The following is a 17,332-nucleotide window of genomic DNA, read 5'->3' as shown; positions in this document are numbered from 1 at the left end:
ATCCTGGTTCTGTGGTTGAAGGTCAGCAAATCTCCTAGAACTGGGATAACTGAAAGTCGGAGTCTGTATTTTCTGAGTTAGTTCCTAATTCTTACACAAACATGCTGTTTATCTACAAGCTACATATTAGTCAGAGACAGCATTTACAGAAACAATGTCAAAAGAATTATGGGGGGTTACAATCCCCCACTGTTCCATGATGATCAGCCAGTAGATTTTCTGACCGTCAGAGTGGTTAACCAGACTGGTGTTCCTACCACACTCACTTAGGTTATGAAAGTGAAAATGTTGCTTGTTTATGACTAGTAGAAATTCTCTAAACCTCTGACAAGTGGAACAGGGATATTTTTTAATATCCCAATGTACAGTTTCCTTTATTTATAAATTGCACCCTCCCCACAACACATCCCTTTCACCTTTGGCTGAACCAAGGGCCTTAATCTCCCAAGGAAGAAGAACAAAGGAAAAGTCATTAGGTGAGGGAGGGGCAGAGATGACCCATGATCTCCGCCCCTCCCTCACCTAATGACTTTGGGAGGGAAACAAGCCGACAGAGAAACAAAGTTTGAAGAGTCAAATTTGGACATTCCAGTCACAGCTCCGCCCCATCGTGGCCCATCGAGGTGGTGTGAAAACTCCCCGTGGGTGGGTGAGGAAGCAGCAAGGAGCAGCGAGGATGTGGGCAGTTGAGTTGGAGAGATGGGCAGAAACACCACCTCCCCCTCTGCCTGTCCAGGCCCTCCACCCACCGCAGCTCCTCAGGGCCTGGGCCAGGCACGGGGCGAAGGGCTGAGGGCTCAGGACCTTAGAGAGGTGGGTGCAGGTGTGGCTGAACCCCAGTGGGGGGGTGGGACAAAGGAACCCTCCATGTCTGCCAGTGAGACCCCAGAGGCACAGCACAGGCACTCATGCCCAGTTGCCATCTGGGGGCACAGCAAGTTCTAAGGAAAGAGACGAGCTGAAAGAAGATTGGAACCTGAGTTTGCCTAAGCATTCACCCCCAAATGACTGACTTCACCTGACAGAGTGGATTTTAAATCCACAAGGCTGAAGTACCTAAAGGCAAGCCTGTTTCTGTCCAGCAGGCCAGGGGCCCTGAGGAAGGTGGGGGCCCTGGGGAAGCTCAGGGGGCCCTGGGGAAGGTCAAGGGGCCCTGGGGAAGGTCAGGGGACCCAGGGGAAGGTCAGGACCCTGAGGAAGGTGGGGGCCCTAGGGAAGGTGATGGCCCTGGGGAAGGTGGGGGCCCTGGGGAAGGTCGAGGGTCCTGGGGAAGGTGGGGGCCCTGGGGAAGGTGATGGCCCTGGGGAAGGTCGGGGCCCTGGGGAAGGTGGGGGCCCTGGGGAAGGTGGGGGGCCCTGGGGAAGGTGGGGGGTCCTGGGGAAGGTGGGGGCCCTGGGGAAGGTGGGGGGTCCTGGGGAAGGTGGGGGGTCCTGGGGAAGGTCAGGGGGCCCTGGGGAAGGTGCGGGCCCTGGGGAAGGTGGGGGGCCCTGGGGAAGGTGGGGGGCCCTGGGGAAGGTGGGGGGCCCTGGGGAAGGTGATGGCCCTGGGGAAGGTGGGGGCCCTGGGGAAGGTGGGGCCCCTGGGGAAGGTCGGGGCCCCTGGGGAAGGTGGGGGCCCTGGGGAAGGTGGGGGCCCTGGGGAAGGTCGGGGCCCCTGGGGAAGGTGGGGGCCCTGGGGAAGGTCGGGGCCCCTGGGGAAGATGGGGGCCCTGGGGACGGTGGGGGCCCTGGGGAAGGTGGGGGCCCTGGGGAAGGTGATGGCCCTGGGGAAGGTGGGGGCCCTGGGGAAGGTCGGGGCCCCTGGGGAAGGTGGGGGCCCTGGGGAAGGTCGGGGGCCCTGGGGGAAGGTCGGGGCCCGGGGGAAGGTGGGGGCCCTGGGGAAGGTGGGGGGCCCTGGGGAAGGTCGGGGCCCCTGGGGAAGGTCGGGGCCCTGGGGAAGGTGGGGGCCCTGGGGAAGGTCGGGGCCCTGGGGAAGGTGGGGGGCCCTGGGGAAGGTGGGGGGGCCCTGGGGAAGGTGGGGGGCCCTGGGGAAGGGGGGGCCCCTGGGGAAGGTGGGGGCCCTGGCGAAGGTGGGGGGCCCTGGCGAAGGTGGGGGCCCTGGGGAAGGTGGGGGCCCTGGGGAAGGTCGGGGCCCCTGGGGAAGGTCGGGGCCCCTGGGGAAGGTGGGGGCCCTGGGGAAGGTCGGGGCCTGGGGAAGGTGGGGGCCCCTGGGGAAGGTGGGGGGCCCTGGCGAAGGTGGGGGCCCTGGGGAAGGTGGGGGCCCCTGGGGAAGGTGGGGGGCCCTGGCGAAGGTGGGGGGCCCTGGGGAAGGTGATGGCCCTAGGGAAGGTCGGGGCCCCTGGGGAAGATGGGGGCCCTGAGGAAGGTCGGGGCCCTGAAGCAGTGAAGCAGCCCGTCCTCGCTCCTGCCTGGGTTACAGGGCGCTCTCACTCCTGTTCTGCTGCACCCCACACCATGTAGCCCGCGTGCGGTAGATCATGTTGCTCACCCGGCCTCTCTTGGGGCTTTTGTTTTACAAGCGCTGCTGTGGTAAACACCACCCCTAGCCCAGTGGCCAGCCTGGTCCCCGAGGCCCCCAGGACTGAGGAAGACAGCAGGGAGGCCTGGCTGGCCAACTCCACCTGGAGGACAGCCTCTGTTCAGACGTCCCCAAGTTCGGGAGGCCGGACTCCAGGGCCGGAAGGGCCCCCGGGGGGTCCCAGCTCAGTGAACCGACCAGCCGCTCATTCCTGCTCAAAGCACCCAGGGGACACCCATCGGCCCCCACCCCTGCAGAGCCAAGACTGGCTGAGCAGGCTGCCCCTTCTGCAAAGCAACAGCCCCTGCGCGGCCTCAGGCAGGGCTGGGAGAAACTGTGGGGACCGGCAGGCATACAAACCCGAGCTAACCACACGGCCCCAGTCCCCTCGGCCCCAGACTGCACCGGCTCATTCCCACAGGCCGCTGCTCAGCTGTGTGACACGGGCGAGCCAACAGCCCTCTCGAAGTCTCAGTCTCCTCGTCTGCAAAATGGGAGAGTCGGGACCACAGTCCTCTATCCCAGGTCATGGGGGCCAGGTGTTTCGGAGTTCCCATTCTGGGGAATGTGGGGACAGGTGCAGATATTGTACATCCTGTAACATCTCAGCCGTCCTCCTTAGTCAAACACAGTTCAGATTTCTACCGTGAAACAAAAAATATTCAAATTAAGTGGGATACATCAAAACTAGAAACTTGCACCAAGTCAGGTCAGGTTTCACCACCCAGCGAGTTAGGAAGAAGTTTCAATGTTCAGAGCATTTTGCACTTCACACTTCGGATGAGGTGTTAGAGCTGCGACGTTGTCCCCAGCCTGAGGACGACGGTCACTGCAGCTGCTCGGCTTGCTCAGGCTCCTCACCATAGCTCTGTGCTCCGGGACTGTCTTCATACCCATTTCACAGGCCGGACGGGAACCCAGGCGGAGGCAGCTGGGGAGGCGCTCGCTCGCGGTGACCCGGCTCTGCGGGGGTGGTCCGCTCCGCTTCAGAGCCTTGCGTGACGGCCCACCCTCCCACAGGGCTACCCCCCAGACCCCCCCCCCCCCATGAGAAAGAAGCAAGAAGGAAAGTGAAAGCAAAAGCCAAAGCCAGTTCTCGGAAAGCCCTGGTTTCCCAGAGGGAAGAGGAGGCGTGGACAGGCTTTTCTGAGGAGCAAGGAGCAACCGGTGCTCAGAATAGAAGCACCTTTGCCCCAGTCCATAAAACCCGCTGGACACCCAGCACTTTCGTCTTTGTCCCCGGCAGCCCGGCAGCCCGGCAGCCCCGACGGGCCGACGCTCACAGGGCCCTGCTGGACCTGGAGGCCCCGAGCAGTGAGGACAGACGGCAAGGATGTGAGTCCGGCTCCACTCGGGACCTGAGGCCACAGTGAGAGCGGTGGGGTGGGGGGCGCAGGCAGAGGGGGGAGGGCTGCACCAGGGCCTGAGGGACAGGGTGCGGAGGGGTCGGTACAGACAGGACCGGAGAGAGGAGGGTGGGGGAGAGCGAGAGGAACATCGATGCGTTGTTCCACTTCTTAATCCACTTATTATTATTTTTAATTTTTAAGTTAATTTATTTTTGTTACAGATGTTTCTCCTTTTCCCCCCATTGACGCCCTCCTCCCGACCACCACCCTGCCCCCGCACCTGTCCTCCATATCGTTGTCTGTGTCCATGGATACACATACATGCATATAAGTTCTGTGGTTTATCTCTTCCCTCCCCCTCACCCCCCTCCTGAGGTTTGTCAGTCTGTACCCTCATTCTATTTCTTTGAGTCTAAACTCATTGATTCTTGTATGTGCCCTGACTGGGGATCATACCTGCAAACTTGGCATATTGGGACCGTGCTCTAACCAACGGAGCTACCTGGCCATTGGGACCGTGCTCTAACCAACTGAGCTACCTGGCCACTGGGACTGTGCTCTAACCAACTGAGCTACCTGGCCATTGGGACCGTGCTCTAACCAACGGAGCTACCTGGCCAGGACTGAAGTTCAAATTCTTTACTGATAAATCAGGGCAGGAATGTCTCCCTCACGGGCCATTTGAAGTTTAAATGAAAACCTGATTAAGAGTGTGATTTGACTAACCAAGTCCCATCTTTCCCTCGGTGGGCCGGGGACCCCAGAATGTGGGAGACTGCTAGGCGCAGGTGTTTCCCGGGGAGTTCTCTACTGGAGAAGCTTAGGGGTGTCGTCTTTGTGGAAGGGAAGAGGCTGGGTGCGTTGCCTGGGGAGTGCAAAGCCAGCCCATGTCTCCTGGGCTGCAGGTTTGTTGGGGTAGTTGCAGGAAGGAGGGGGAGCTGGTGATAAAGATCAAGGACTGTCCCCAAGCTGTGTTTGCAGGGTAAGCTGTATTTTTCCTTTTCTTTTCTTTTATTTTCTTTTCTTTTCTTTTCTTTTCTTTTCTTTTCTTTTCTTTTCTTTTCTTTAATCCTCATCTGAGGATATATTTTTCCATTTTTTTATCTTCAAACAGAGTGGAAGGGAGAATACAGATGAATTTTATTCTTTGTTTTTAAATTTTCTTTTTAAAAATATGTTTTTATTGATTTTTTAGAGAGACAGGGAGAGAGAAATAGAAACATCAATGTGAGAGAGCAACATCGATCGGCCCCCTCCTGCAAGCCCTCTGCTGGGGATGGAGCCACAACCCCGGGCATGTGCCCTGACCGGGAATTGAACCCAGGACCCTTTGGTCTGTGGGCCGACGCTTGAACTGCTGAGCCACACCAACCAGGGTCCAAATGATCATTTAAACAATCAAGTTAAATCAGGGCTCCTGCTATCCCATATGGTGCCTTAGGGTTTGTTAGAAAAAGCCCACAGTGGGTGCAGCTCTGTGAATACCAACTCCACAAATGGATGATGACTGTGTGCAATCAATCAATCAATCAATCAATCACAGTGCCCCTCTCTCCAGACAGACACAGCACCTCCCCCCACTCCTGGCCCCCAGGTCTCACCACTTGGCAATAGATTCTGAAATGGATTTCAGACCCCACCTGTATGCTCAGACATGACCTTTTGCAGTTCTTATAATATTATTATGTCCTTGGGAATATAATCTGTTCAATGGGGTCATATAAATTATTGTCTTGTTTTGTGAAGATGATCTTTTAATTATTACAATCAATTTGTTCATTATAGTCAATGGCTGGAAACAACTCAAACATATCAACTGATAGAAGAAGAGATAAGCATTTTGCAGTGTATTTATATAATGAAATTCTACATAGCAATCTTTTTTTAAAAACTACTGATTCACTTTTTTTTTTACAGATAATTCTTTTTTTATATATATTATTTTTGTTACAGATGTTTCTCCTTTTTTACCCCATTGACACCCTCCTCCCCATCCCCCCCCTTCCCCAGCTTTGTTGTCCATGTCCATTGGTTATGTGTACATGCATATAAGTTCTGTGGTTTATCTCTTCCCTCCCCCCACCACCACCTCTTCTGAGGGTTGAAGGTTGTCAGTCTGTACCCCACTTCCATGTCTCTGGGTTTACCCTATTCCTCAGACTATTATGTTCATTATATTCCACAAATAAGTGAGATGTGGTATTTGTCTTTTTCTGCTTGGCCTGTCTCACTTAGGATAATAATTTCCAGGTCCTTCCATGTTGTCTCAAAGGATAAGAGATCTTTCTTTCTTACCGCTGCATAGTACTCCATTGTGTATACGTACCACAGTGTTTTTATCCATTCGTCTACTGATGGACATTTGGGCTGTTTCCAGATCTTAGCAATTATAAATAGTGCTGCTATGAACATGGGGGTACATATATTCTTTCTGATTGGTGTTTCAGGCTTCTGAGGGTATATTCCTAGAAGCGGGATCACTGGGTCAAATGGAAGTTCAATTTTTAATTTTTTGAGGTAACACCATATTGTTTTCCATAGTGGCTGCACCAGTCTGCATTCCCACCAGCAGTGCACTAGAGTCCCCTTTGCTCCACACCCTCGCCAACACTTGTTTGATGATTTGTTGATGGCAGCCATTCTGACATAAAAACTCCTTCTGCTCTACATCGTGGTCTGGGTGGGGATTATATCTCAACATTTATTGAGCTGAGAACTTCGATTTGTGTACACGCCTCAGTATAAAGTGGAAGAACTGGTTCGCAAACAGCCCACGGCGAGTGTTTCACCACTGGTTTGATTCCACACAGCAGAGGTCCCTGCGTGCGTGGATTTCATAAGCGTCCGTAGCACCTGCGGTCACCTTGTTTTCCATGTTTCCAACAGAAAGTCCTTTGACTCCTGGGGGCGACACCTTTAATTCTCCCGTGGACAAAATGAGCATGGATTTGGAGGTACTCAAGCTGCTGGCTGCCCAGTCAGGGTAAGAAAATGAGGCTGGCGTTGGTTTGCAGAGGTAACGCAGCGAGCTCTGTCCCTGGGGCAGGGCGACATCTTCCCCAGCTGCAGGCATGCTCATGACAGGTGATGTGCGCCGAAGGGCTCGTCACACCGTGGGCCCTGTCTTCCCACTCAGGAAGGTATATTCTCCCAGAGAAAAAAATATTCCACCGGGTAAGCTGAATATTTTGGAGAGCAAGTCAAGATCTAATTAGGTACATGACATTGAGCAATGGGACCCCAAGGGTATAAATGTCCCACTGGGGGGCCCACCTTTGTGAGACCCGTGAAGCAGGAAATCAGCCCCTTAGGCTCACAGGCGCCACGAGAGCCCTGGCGTGTTGCTGCACCTGAACTTGAGCAGGTCACCTGCTTGTCGGCAGAGGCGGCAGCAGCGCCTCAGCGCACGGTGGCCGATCGGCGCATGTTCGCTGGGTGACTTCCCTGAACCGTGTGTTGTACCTCGAAGAACCAGGTTGCAATTTGACACAATGTCAGTGGACGCCGGTGCCTAATACAGGATGTACTGTGGCCACAATGTCCATATTTGAGGCATTTGGTTGAATTAAAAAACACAAGAAGTCAAGCTTGCCTTAGCTGTCAAAGTTAAAGACGCGTTAGAGACAAGACTTTAAATTAATGCAAAGTGGTGTTGTCAATAGTTGCAACAACACATCAATTTGTTGTTTCTCTTTGTCTCCACAAACCTGGGAAAGCTGAGGATCGAGGTGGGCTGGACGGTGGCACGTGTAAAGTTTGGGGTTCCTCCTCACCTTCATCCCCCCTTCCCCACTGTAGCCCCTGGCAACCTTCTGCTCTGTAAACTGATACACAGCTGCTGCTGAACTGATCATTGCGCTTAATTCATTAATTCATAACACTAAAGGGTTTCCTTGGCAGCGTATTTGGTTTTGAGCCGTTTCCATTAAGGAATGTGCGTGCGCGCGTGCTCGTGCGTGTGTGAGAGACTGAAGGGTATATTTGCATATACCTCAGTGAGGACTCCCCGACATTCAGACGGATGAGAGGCAGCTGGAACACTGCTGGCCCTGGGCTCCTGCCCCATTCACATGTGGCTTTGGACAGTCCCCTTTCCTCCCTGGACTTCCCTTTGCTCCCCCCAAAAGTAAACACGGCAGCTCTGATCCTCTCCAGGTTCCTTCCAGCCCTCCTCCTCCTCCTCCTCCCCCTCCCCCTCCTCCCTCTCCCCCTCCTCCTCCTCCCCCTTTCCCTTCCTTCCTCTCCTCCCCCTCCCCATCCTCCTTCCCCTCCCCCTTCTCCTTCCTTTCCCTCCTCCCCTTCCCCCTCCCCCTGGCCCACCCTCCTCCCCCTCCCCTTCTTCCTCCTCCCCCTCCCCTGTCCTCCTTCCCCTCCCCCTTCTCCTTCCTTTCCCTCCTCCCCTTCCCCCTCCCCCTGGCCCACCCTCCTCCCCCTCCCCTTCTTCCTCCTCCTCCTCCCCCTCCTCCCCTGCCCCCTTCTCCTTCCTTCCCCTCCTCCCCTTCCCCCTCCTCCTGGCCCACCCTCCTCCCCCTCCCCTTCTTCCTCCTCCCCCTCCTCCCCCTTCTCCCTCCTCCCCCTCCTCCCCCTGCCCCTTCTCCTTCCTTCCCCTCCTCTCCCCCTCTCCTGTCCTCTTCTCCCTCCTCTCCCCCTTCCCCCTCCTCTCCCCTTTCTTCCCCTCCTCTCCCCCTCTCCTGTCCTCTTCTCCCTCCTCTCCCCCTTCCCCCTCCTCTCCCCTTTCTTCCCCTCCTCTCCCCCTCCCCTGTCCTTCTCCCCCTCCTTCTTCCCCTTTCCCCCCCTCCTCCCCCTTCCCCATTTCCCCTCCCTCCTCCCCCTCCTCCTCCTCTTCTTCTTCTCTTCTCCCCCATCACTTCCATCTGTCTGAGATATCATGTTCATTCTTCCATGTATCAAAAGGCACACTGAGCGATGGATGTCTGGTTGGCCGAAGACATCTGTTCCCACACCTGTGTGCTCTTTGCCTCTGACGCTCCTCCTGAGGCCGGGAATCTGTGGTGCCAGACCTCCTAACCTCGCCCGAAGGACAGGCCAACGGCCTTGGCACGAGGAAAGTGCCCAAAGGATGGGCTCCCCTCACCCCTGTCCTGCTCTCCCAGGGAGGACGCACGCAGCTGGGCTGGCGAAGGTCCCCTAATACTTCACACTGAGATATGAGGGGAGCAGGACCTGGGCCCCCTCATTCCTGACTGCTTTCATGAAGGACCAATCTCACCTGCTTGAGGGGTCAAGTAAAGCTGGCCAAGTGCCAAGGAGAATGTTCAGAACACTGCTGGTCACTTGTCTTGGTCCCGTTGGTAGGCTCCTCCTGACAGAAGCGGACACACCGTAGTCGCGAAGGTCATCAAAGTGGAGGGTGCCTCATACAATGTGGCGCCTCATCCTCCGGCTCACCTCTACCTGTGCAGAACTTCCAACCTCCTGCCCAACACCTGGGCGCCTCTTTCTCCGACTTTCCCGGACCTCCCTCCGTTAGTCCTGACCTTGACTCGGGTCTGTCCCCTCTGCCTCCTGTTGGTGGCAGTGTCATAGTCTCTCTGAACAAGCCGCAGGTACAGTCAGGGTTAAGCTCCTTTCTCCATTTCTTTGGCCAAGCCTGCGTTTCTCCCATGTGTCCCTCCACGTGCCCCCCGTGCGTGTTTCTTCTCGTCATGGAGCCAGCAGCTCCCCACACCACTCGGGGACTTCTCACGGTCAGGCTGGAGATAACAGACATGTTCGGGAGGTGCGGGGGGTTCCTAGTTGGGAGGGGCACGAACGCCCAGAAACCATCTGGGCCTAAGAATTCGGCTTCCCCTCTGGGAGACTGAAGCCAAACCTTCATTCTGTTCATCCACAGAGATGACGATGACATTCTTCTGGGTGAAGATGTGGAGCAACAAGATATAGATCTGTCCATTGACAAAGAAATATTTTTGAAAGAGTTTCCTAGCTATAAACGGGAACTAGAAGTGGCCATCAAAAAGCATCGTGACCTTGCAGATGACCTCGACAAAACCAAAAAAAATTTCACCAAGGCCAGCCTGGTGACCAGCTCCATTGCCGTCACCTCCGGAGCAATGACCATCCTGGGTTTAGCCCTCGCTCCAGCAACAGCAGGAGGAAGCCTGATACTTTCTGCTGCTGGTAAAGGTTTGGGGACACTAGCTGGGGCCAGCGTCATCCTGAGCAACATTTTGGAATGCGCTCACAATAAAAAAGCCCAAGCTAAGGTCGGCAGCCAAGGGCCTACCCTTGACCAAAAGGTCAAGGACAACGTAGAAAAGGCATCCTGTGTCCTGACCACCGCCGGGAAGACGGCCCTTGCTTGTACAAGAGCCGTGAAAGACATCAAGAATGACATCCGCGCCTTTAAGATAGCCAGAGCCCACCCGCGCCTGGCCGCTGCCGCCACGCGCCTCCTGACCACTGGCCCAGTCTCCGCCCGCAGGAGCAGGCAGGTGCAAAAGGTGTTTGGCGGTACAAGCCTAGCGATGCGGAGCAGTACTCGCTTGGTAAGCGGTGTGATGTCTGGCTTGTTCCTCGGCCTGGACTTGAAGAGCCTCCAGAATGACTATAAGCAACTGAAGGAGGGCGTCAGGTCGGAGTATGCAGAGGAGCTGAGGGCCAAGGCTGACGAGCTGGAGAGAATCCTGACGGAACTCACCCAGCTCTACGAGAGGCTGCAGCAGGTGAGGCTGTGCCCCCCTCGGGTGGGGCCGAGTGAGGGGGGGCGGGACTGGGGCTCATGGGCACCACGGTTTACGGGAAGGGTGCTAAGGAGGCCAGTGGGTGTGGAGTTGGCATGGATGTTCCTGAGGCCGTGGGGCTCCGGAGAGAACGGTGCTTGTCCTGAACAGACCGGGCCATGCTTTCTGTTTCTCCCTCGATGTCCCCTGAGGTCCCTGGACTGGACAGAAGAGGACACTGAGTCACAGGGAGTGTTAGGGACTGGAATGTGTCCCCCTAATACTCATATGTTAAAGCTCCAGTGTGACTATTAGGAGATGACGCTTTGGGGAGGTAACTGGGGTTGAATGAGGTCGTAGGATGGGGCCATAATCCTACAGGACTGGTGTCCTTATGAGAGGAGGAGGACACACAAGAGGCATATCCCCCTGCCTGCACGCGCAGCGGAAAGACCAGGGGAGGGTATGGTGAGAAGGTGGCATCTGCAAGCAGAAGAGAGCCCTCACCAGGAACCTCACGGCCGGCGCCTTGCTGTGGGCTTGCAGCCTCGGACCATGAGAAGACGCGAGCCTGGTGTTTAAGCCCACAGCCTGTGCTACTGTGCTGTGGGGGCCCGAGTCCGACAGGCAGCTGGTGTGACCGGCCGAGCTCTCCCAGCTGGGTGGAGGTGGAGTCGGGGGGACAGAGCTGGGAGCCCCACAGCTCTCCTGTGACTGGTCTTTCTGTTTCTTTACTGACATTCTTGCAGGAAAAATGATCCTTGGATACTCTGCCTCAGCCAGGCATGGGGAAGCAGGACCCCAGGCGACAGGTGAGGACGAAGGCAGGCTAAGCCCCGCGGCCTCGGAGTGGAATAAAAGGGGACAGGGTGGGGCAGGCAAGGTTGGCAGAGAAAATGCCTGGAAACTTACTAGCTGGGAGGGCACAGCCAGCCGGTGACTGCTGTGAAGGTTGGCCTGTCCCCCTCCTTCATTGCCACGCCCCTCTTCCTTCATGGGGGTGGGAGGCACTAATGCAGTCACTCTGCTTCCTTGGTCCCCATTCACTCTCCCACAGTCCGCCCGCATGGTTGTCTCACGCTAGGCTCTGCGTGAAGTGCTGATGATGAGACAGTAGGGTCCCTGATGTGAGGGTGTCAACTGGACAGGAAAGAGGCCTTTCAAAGCGACAGGGAAGCAGTTGTTTGTTTCAGTTCACTAAGAATCGCTGTCCAGGAATCATTAATCCAGGTAGAAACCCAAATAATATTCTGATTCGGAGACAAAGGCACAGGGTATTGATGAGACCGGAAGGGGAACAACCCGATCAGTAGAAGGCAGGCATTTCTATTGGTGCAGATAACATAACATAGCGATGTTCATTCTAAACACTGTTCTTAATTTTTCGTCCGGTAGTCATCAGTCCAGTAGTCACAATAACTGCTTTCTTGTTACCTTTGCAAACAGTTTTTTGGGGTACAAGACTGCTTAGGCCCGGTCCGAAGTTCATTCCAACAGTCCCAAGATTTGGGGCGTTTTGAGCACGAGGCCGCTCCCGCTCCACCTTAAAGTGGCTCTGTTCCCACTACGTTAACAAGGGTAGGCTGTGTGCTCCTGCTTCTGCTTCAACTCACCGTGTTTTCTCTGCTCTCTTCCTCCCTCCCCTGGGCAGCAGCCGCTGGGCAAGATCCTCCTTTGTTTGCCCACAAAAGGATGTCACTGGAACCTGCTGGACCAGATTCCATTAGGAAAGAGAGGGGCCCTGTTGTCCCCAAGACCCAAAGCTCCTCAGGAATTTCCTGGCTTCTCAATTCACCTGCCTTCAACGTGTGTTTGGCTTTTCTGGTTTTAGCTGCTCTCTTGAAAGTGATGAATTGGTATTAAATACAGTTTGTTTGTTTTTTAATTCCGGAAACTAAAATCTAGGGGGAAGAAATAATGTACCAATCAAGGGTGTCGACGGTTGGTAGTTTAGTGTAGAATTTTCGGGGACTGGGTGCTAAGGACTTGGACTGCCTGCGGGGGGCGCCCTCGCGGCTGTGATACAACGTGCTTCTGCAGCCCGTGTTTCCTCTCCTGAATGCCCTCACATGTCCGCAGATCTACTACCTTTCCTTCCTGTTTTCACTTAGCAGGATTTCCTCCTATTCGGCGTTCCACTTTGTTCTTGTGAACATTGTTTTTTAGGTTGTGAAATATTCTCTTGACTGTACATACAATCTTTTAATTAGACATATATGAGCCATCACTTCATTAAAACCTACTCACATTGGTCTGTGCAGAAAATGGATTTATTGTCTAATGCACTCAAAAAGCTTAGGGGTGTAAGTGCGCTTCTGGTGTGCGGTGAGCCAGAGGATAAAAATGATATTCTCAGGCCTCCATCTTCATTTCTCAGACGGTCGTCCTCCACCTGCAGGCCAGATGGCCCCAACACCTCCAAGTGTGTCCCCTCCCACCTGGAAAGGGGCGGGGCAAAAGCCCAGAGACCCGTTCTGATTGGTCCTTGACTGGGTGCGTGCCTTGGCCTGTACTGGCTACTGGGAACTACCTGGTCTGGGAACAGCAAGAAGCTAGCAGATGAAAAGCAACAAAGATACACTAGCTGTCCCTCCCGTTTAGCAGCTCAGATCATTTCAGATTGCTGATTATACCTGGTGGTAAAATGAGTCATCTGTATGCCTAAGCTTGGTGCATTATTATCAGAATTCTTGTCTTAAAATAGAGTCCCTGAATGGGGACACCCAAAATAAAAAAGTGATCATACCAAGGAAAAGGAGGAGTCTTTCAGTAGAGCAATTATAGGACATTTGGGAAGATTTGCCAAGTGGAGGGGACAGAGTGCCACCACCCACATTTTGGACCACACCTGACAGACTGAGGTCTCGGGGTTCAACAGCTGAACCCCAGGCCTAGGCCATCGTGTTTTCTGCTTTTGTTGCTCTCAATTCTTTTAAAAATTTTTTCCATGAGCATAACTGTCAGTAAAAAGATTTCTCCACATTATATATCGTTCTATTAGTGTATGAGCATCCTTAAAGTTCAGAATAAACATTATTCACAATAATACATGGCCTAGCCTGGCCTATTTGGCTCAGCCGTTAGGGCCTTAGCCCCCGAACAGTCACAGGTTTGACTCCCCATCAAGGCCATGGACCCTGGTTGCAGGTTCCATCACTGGCCCTGGTTAGGGTTATGGGGAAGTAGCCCATTGATGTGTCTCTCTCACACCCATATTTCTCTATTTCTCTATTTCTCTCTCTCTCTCTCTCTCTCTCTCTCCCTCCCTCCCTCACACTCTAAAAAATAAATCAATGGAAAAATATCCTCAGGTGAATCATTCTGGATCTGCTGTGGGGCAGAGTAAAATTTGCCACCAAGAGGTTTTGAAATGGGTCAGAGCAGAACATTAATTAACTCCAAGGTCGGTCTTCTTCCAGTCCCCTCCCAAATGCTATCAAGCCACACCTACGTCCCATATAGTTCATCAGAGACTTTGCAACGAGATCAAGATTTAGCATAAAGCCCTGGCGGGTTTTGCTCAGCGGTTAGAGCATCGGCCTGCGGTCCAGAGAGACCCGGGTTCGGTTCCCGCTAAGGGCATGTACCTCAGTTGCAGTTTGTCCCCAGCCCTGGTTGGGTCGTGCGGGTGGCAGCCACTCGATGTGTCCCTTTCACATTGATGTTTCTCTCTCTCTCTCTCCCCTCTCTCCCTCCCACTCTATCTGAACAAAAAATGGGGGAAAAATGTCCTCGGATGAGGATAAAAAAAAAAAAGATTTAGCATAAAGATACTCCGATAGTCCAAGGCCAACAGAAAGAAACTGTATTGCATATAAACTCCCTTCCATTGCAAACTTCCCAAGGACAAATATTACAATTGATTTTCTTGCAAAATAAAGTTTAAAGGAATTAGTCTGAAATCAAATTGTGCTGCCCTCGTGAGTTAAAAGTTCAGAAAAATCAAACTCTTTTCAAGTCCAAAAGCAGCAAAGTCCAAAATCAAATTCTGTTTTAGAGTCCAGTGCAATTTTTAAAGTCAAAACTAAAGTCTTATTTCGTCCAGTTTCAGTTATGTTTTTAAACTTAGGAGTAATTTCAAACATAGAGAAGAGTTCAAGAATAGTACAAAGAACTCCCAGCTTCACAGCATTGAGCGCTGTCCCCGGGCCAGTTATCCAATCCCTGCGGCTCCGCTTCAAATCCACACACGAGTGCTGGCGTCGAGTGTGCAGCGCGGTGATCTCGGGGCTGGACCCTCTCAACCTTTCTGCTTTGCCCCTGCTCCGTGTTAAGCTTTGACAGTAGAGGGCGCACTGCAGGAGGAGGAAGCTCTGCTATGAACTCCTCTCGGTGTTCCTACCGGTGCGCAGCAGCCATCAGGTGGCATTCCAGTGGGCACCACCCCCAGTGAGTTCAGCATCACCCCCAGAGGCAATTTCCTGGTGAGTGCCATGGGAACTCCATGCGAACCGTCTGGCCCAGGCTTTCTGAAGGTGGCTTCTGCCCGCTGGACTCCCAGGGAGGCCGACAGTAGCCCCTCCACCCTGTGAGTTTTGCTGGTCCCCTAGGAGGCAGGCTCCTGCTACAGCCTCGGCCTGTAGCACCTCAGCAAACCTCTCTGCCTCCATTCCGTTCTAAAAAGTATTATTTACAAAAGCTACCACCCTTATCTGGGCAAAGCCACAGTTTGGGTATCTGAATTCTCAGACCACGGGAGAATGTAAGTGACGAACAGCCGGTGCAGTGAGGCATGCCCAGTGAGGCCTTGGAGCCCACGGACAAGTCTGAGGATTCAGAGTTGCACCCTCTCTTAGTCCAGAAGGTAGATCAAAATGATATTTAAAAAGAAGAGGAACAGAATTTGGGGCAAATAAATGAACACATACAAGGCACAATTTTTTAGAAACTGGGTAAATGCAATTCTCCTTCTCTTAGTATTATTTTTTAATCCTTGCCCGAGGATATTTTTCCATTTATCTTCAGGTAGAGTGGGAGGGAGGAGAGAGAGAGAGATTGATTGGCTGCCTCCCACACGACCCTGACAAGGGCTGGGGACCAAACTGCAACTGAGGTCCGTTCCCTTGACCAGTATCGAACCCAAGACTCTTTGGTTCGCGGGCCAACGCTCTAACGGCTGAGCCAAACCGGCCAGGGCCTCTTTTTCTTTTTAAAACATGTGGTGAAATGTACACAACATAAACTGTCCCGTTTGACCCATGTCTAAGTGTACAGTTCAGGACGCAAGTCCTCACACCGCTGTGCAGCCGTCGCCACCACCCATCGCCAGAACTTTTTCATTTTGCCAAACTGCGACTGTGCCCACTAAACATGACGTGGCAGCACTTAGCTGTTTGTGGATCAGGGGTCATCCAGGAATGAAAACAGAGGCCCCGGCTGGAAACAGTCAGGGGTCAAGTCGAGCGGCCACGAAGCCACAGTGCAAAGCTTTGCCTGGAGCTTGAGAGCCGCAGGGGCCCGGAGAAGGGTTTCTGGCCAGCGAGCTGCTCCGGCGGCACGTGGGACTGGCGGGCGGCATCCTGGGAGCGGGGTTAGACACGCAGGAGATCAGGCCTTTTCCAAGACCTCCCGAAACCAAAGCAGCAATCTGCCAAGGTCCCGGGACTTGCGGACACATTAAGTCTGAGAAGTGCTGGTGTGTGAGGGCCTTAGGGTCTCGGTCGTGGTTTATAAATGTCACCACGATGGAAAAAACGGAGGGTGTGGGGCTTCTCCTGGCCAAGGTTCTGTCCAGAGTAAATACACTCCTTCCTCTGAGCTGTTTACCATAATAGGTTTCATTGTGATGAGAAAGTCAAAATATGCCTGTGCCTCCCCCTACCTGGCGACAAGCGGTTACTTACTTATCAAGCTCTTCGTCCTCTGTCCACACGGCACAGCAGGCAGTGGTCAGCTGTGGCCGGGACCCTTGGCAACCCAGCTCAAAGCTGCCTCATCTCATTCACCTGAAATTCGAAAGGTAGAGAGATGCACCCTTACCTTGTAGGAGCAAAAAGCAGGCCAGCTAAGGAGAGGGTCACCTGCATCCACATGCCGTGCACACGGGAGACCCGAGTAGCTATTCCCCTGGCCGAACTGTGCTTTCTGTGACTGTGAAAGGCAAGAGACATCTATGCACTCACCTTACGTGGTTGTTCGGAGCAAATGGGAGGAAATGGATGTGAAGCCCTTTATTAAATAATATGCCAATCAGGATATTAGTTGTATGGCGATTCACGGGTGGTGGGATCAAAGGATTTGTGTCTGCTTCCTCTTGTTTATCCGAAATGTCTGCAAAATGAAATATGTCAGTTTTGAATAAAAAGCCAAAAAGATGGAAGCGTCATCTAGATAAATTCTGAAAGGTAAGTCTAAGATATCATGCATCAGAATCTGTCTTCTGTGCGCCTAGAACTAGCAGCACGCCATGGAAATATTCTGGGACGGGGAGGAAGCCGATGGCTGAGGCCCAAGGAACTTTCCTCCACTTGCTCCAAGCACAGGACCGGCCTTGAGGCTAAACTGCAGAGTTTTTGACTTGGAAAAGCACATGGGAACAGCTGATTGGACATCGGTGGAGCGGGAGCGCGGGAGGGAACGGGGCGGCGCCGGGAAGACGGAGGGAAGGGGCGGCGCAGCTCTGCCCCGGGAGCGGGCCCTCAGCCCCACACAGATCCCCAGCTGAGAGCAACAGGGAAGGGGAGGGGTGCCCTCGTGGCACCGGACAGTGGGGGCCAGAGGTGGCTCGGCCCACCGGGGCACTCAGCACTGTCCCAGGCTAAAGGCCAGTGTAGGGTCCCAACA

The 17,332-nt window shown here is 53.9% G+C and overlaps 1 protein-coding gene across 3 annotated transcripts; it reads left to right on the top strand.

The window, feature by feature from the left end:
• Positions 1–3,764: 3,764 nt before the first annotated feature.
• Positions 3,765–12,792, top strand: APOL6 (apolipoprotein L6). 3 transcript variants are annotated; one of them, XM_036252244.1, is made up of 5 exons: positions 3,765–3,852; positions 6,753–6,849; positions 9,721–10,552; positions 11,299–11,361; positions 12,204–12,792. In XM_036252244.1, exons 2-4 carry the CDS (start codon positions 6,803–6,805, stop codon positions 11,305–11,307), a joined length of 888 nt encoding a protein of 295 aa, XP_036108137.1. In that variant the 5' UTR covers positions 3,765–3,852; positions 6,753–6,802; the 3' UTR covers positions 11,308–11,361; positions 12,204–12,792. The 3 variants fall into 3 exon arrangements, with proteins under 3 accessions (XP_036108137.1, XP_036108136.1, XP_036108138.1); XM_036252243.1 differs by having other exon boundaries at positions 12,201–12,792; XM_036252245.1 differs by having other exon boundaries at positions 3,771–3,886; positions 12,201–12,792.
• The last annotated feature ends 4,540 nt before the right edge of the window (positions 12,793–17,332 follow it).

This window comes from Molossus molossus, unplaced genomic scaffold, assembly GCF_014108415.1.
Source record: "Molossus molossus isolate mMolMol1 unplaced genomic scaffold, mMolMol1.p scaffold_m16_p_10, whole genome shotgun sequence".
In the NCBI taxonomy this organism is placed as follows: Eukaryota; Metazoa; Chordata; class Mammalia; order Chiroptera; family Molossidae; genus Molossus; species Molossus molossus.
The sequence above is the reverse complement of the archived record's forward strand: the minus strand, read 5'-3'. Positions and strand labels throughout refer to the sequence as shown.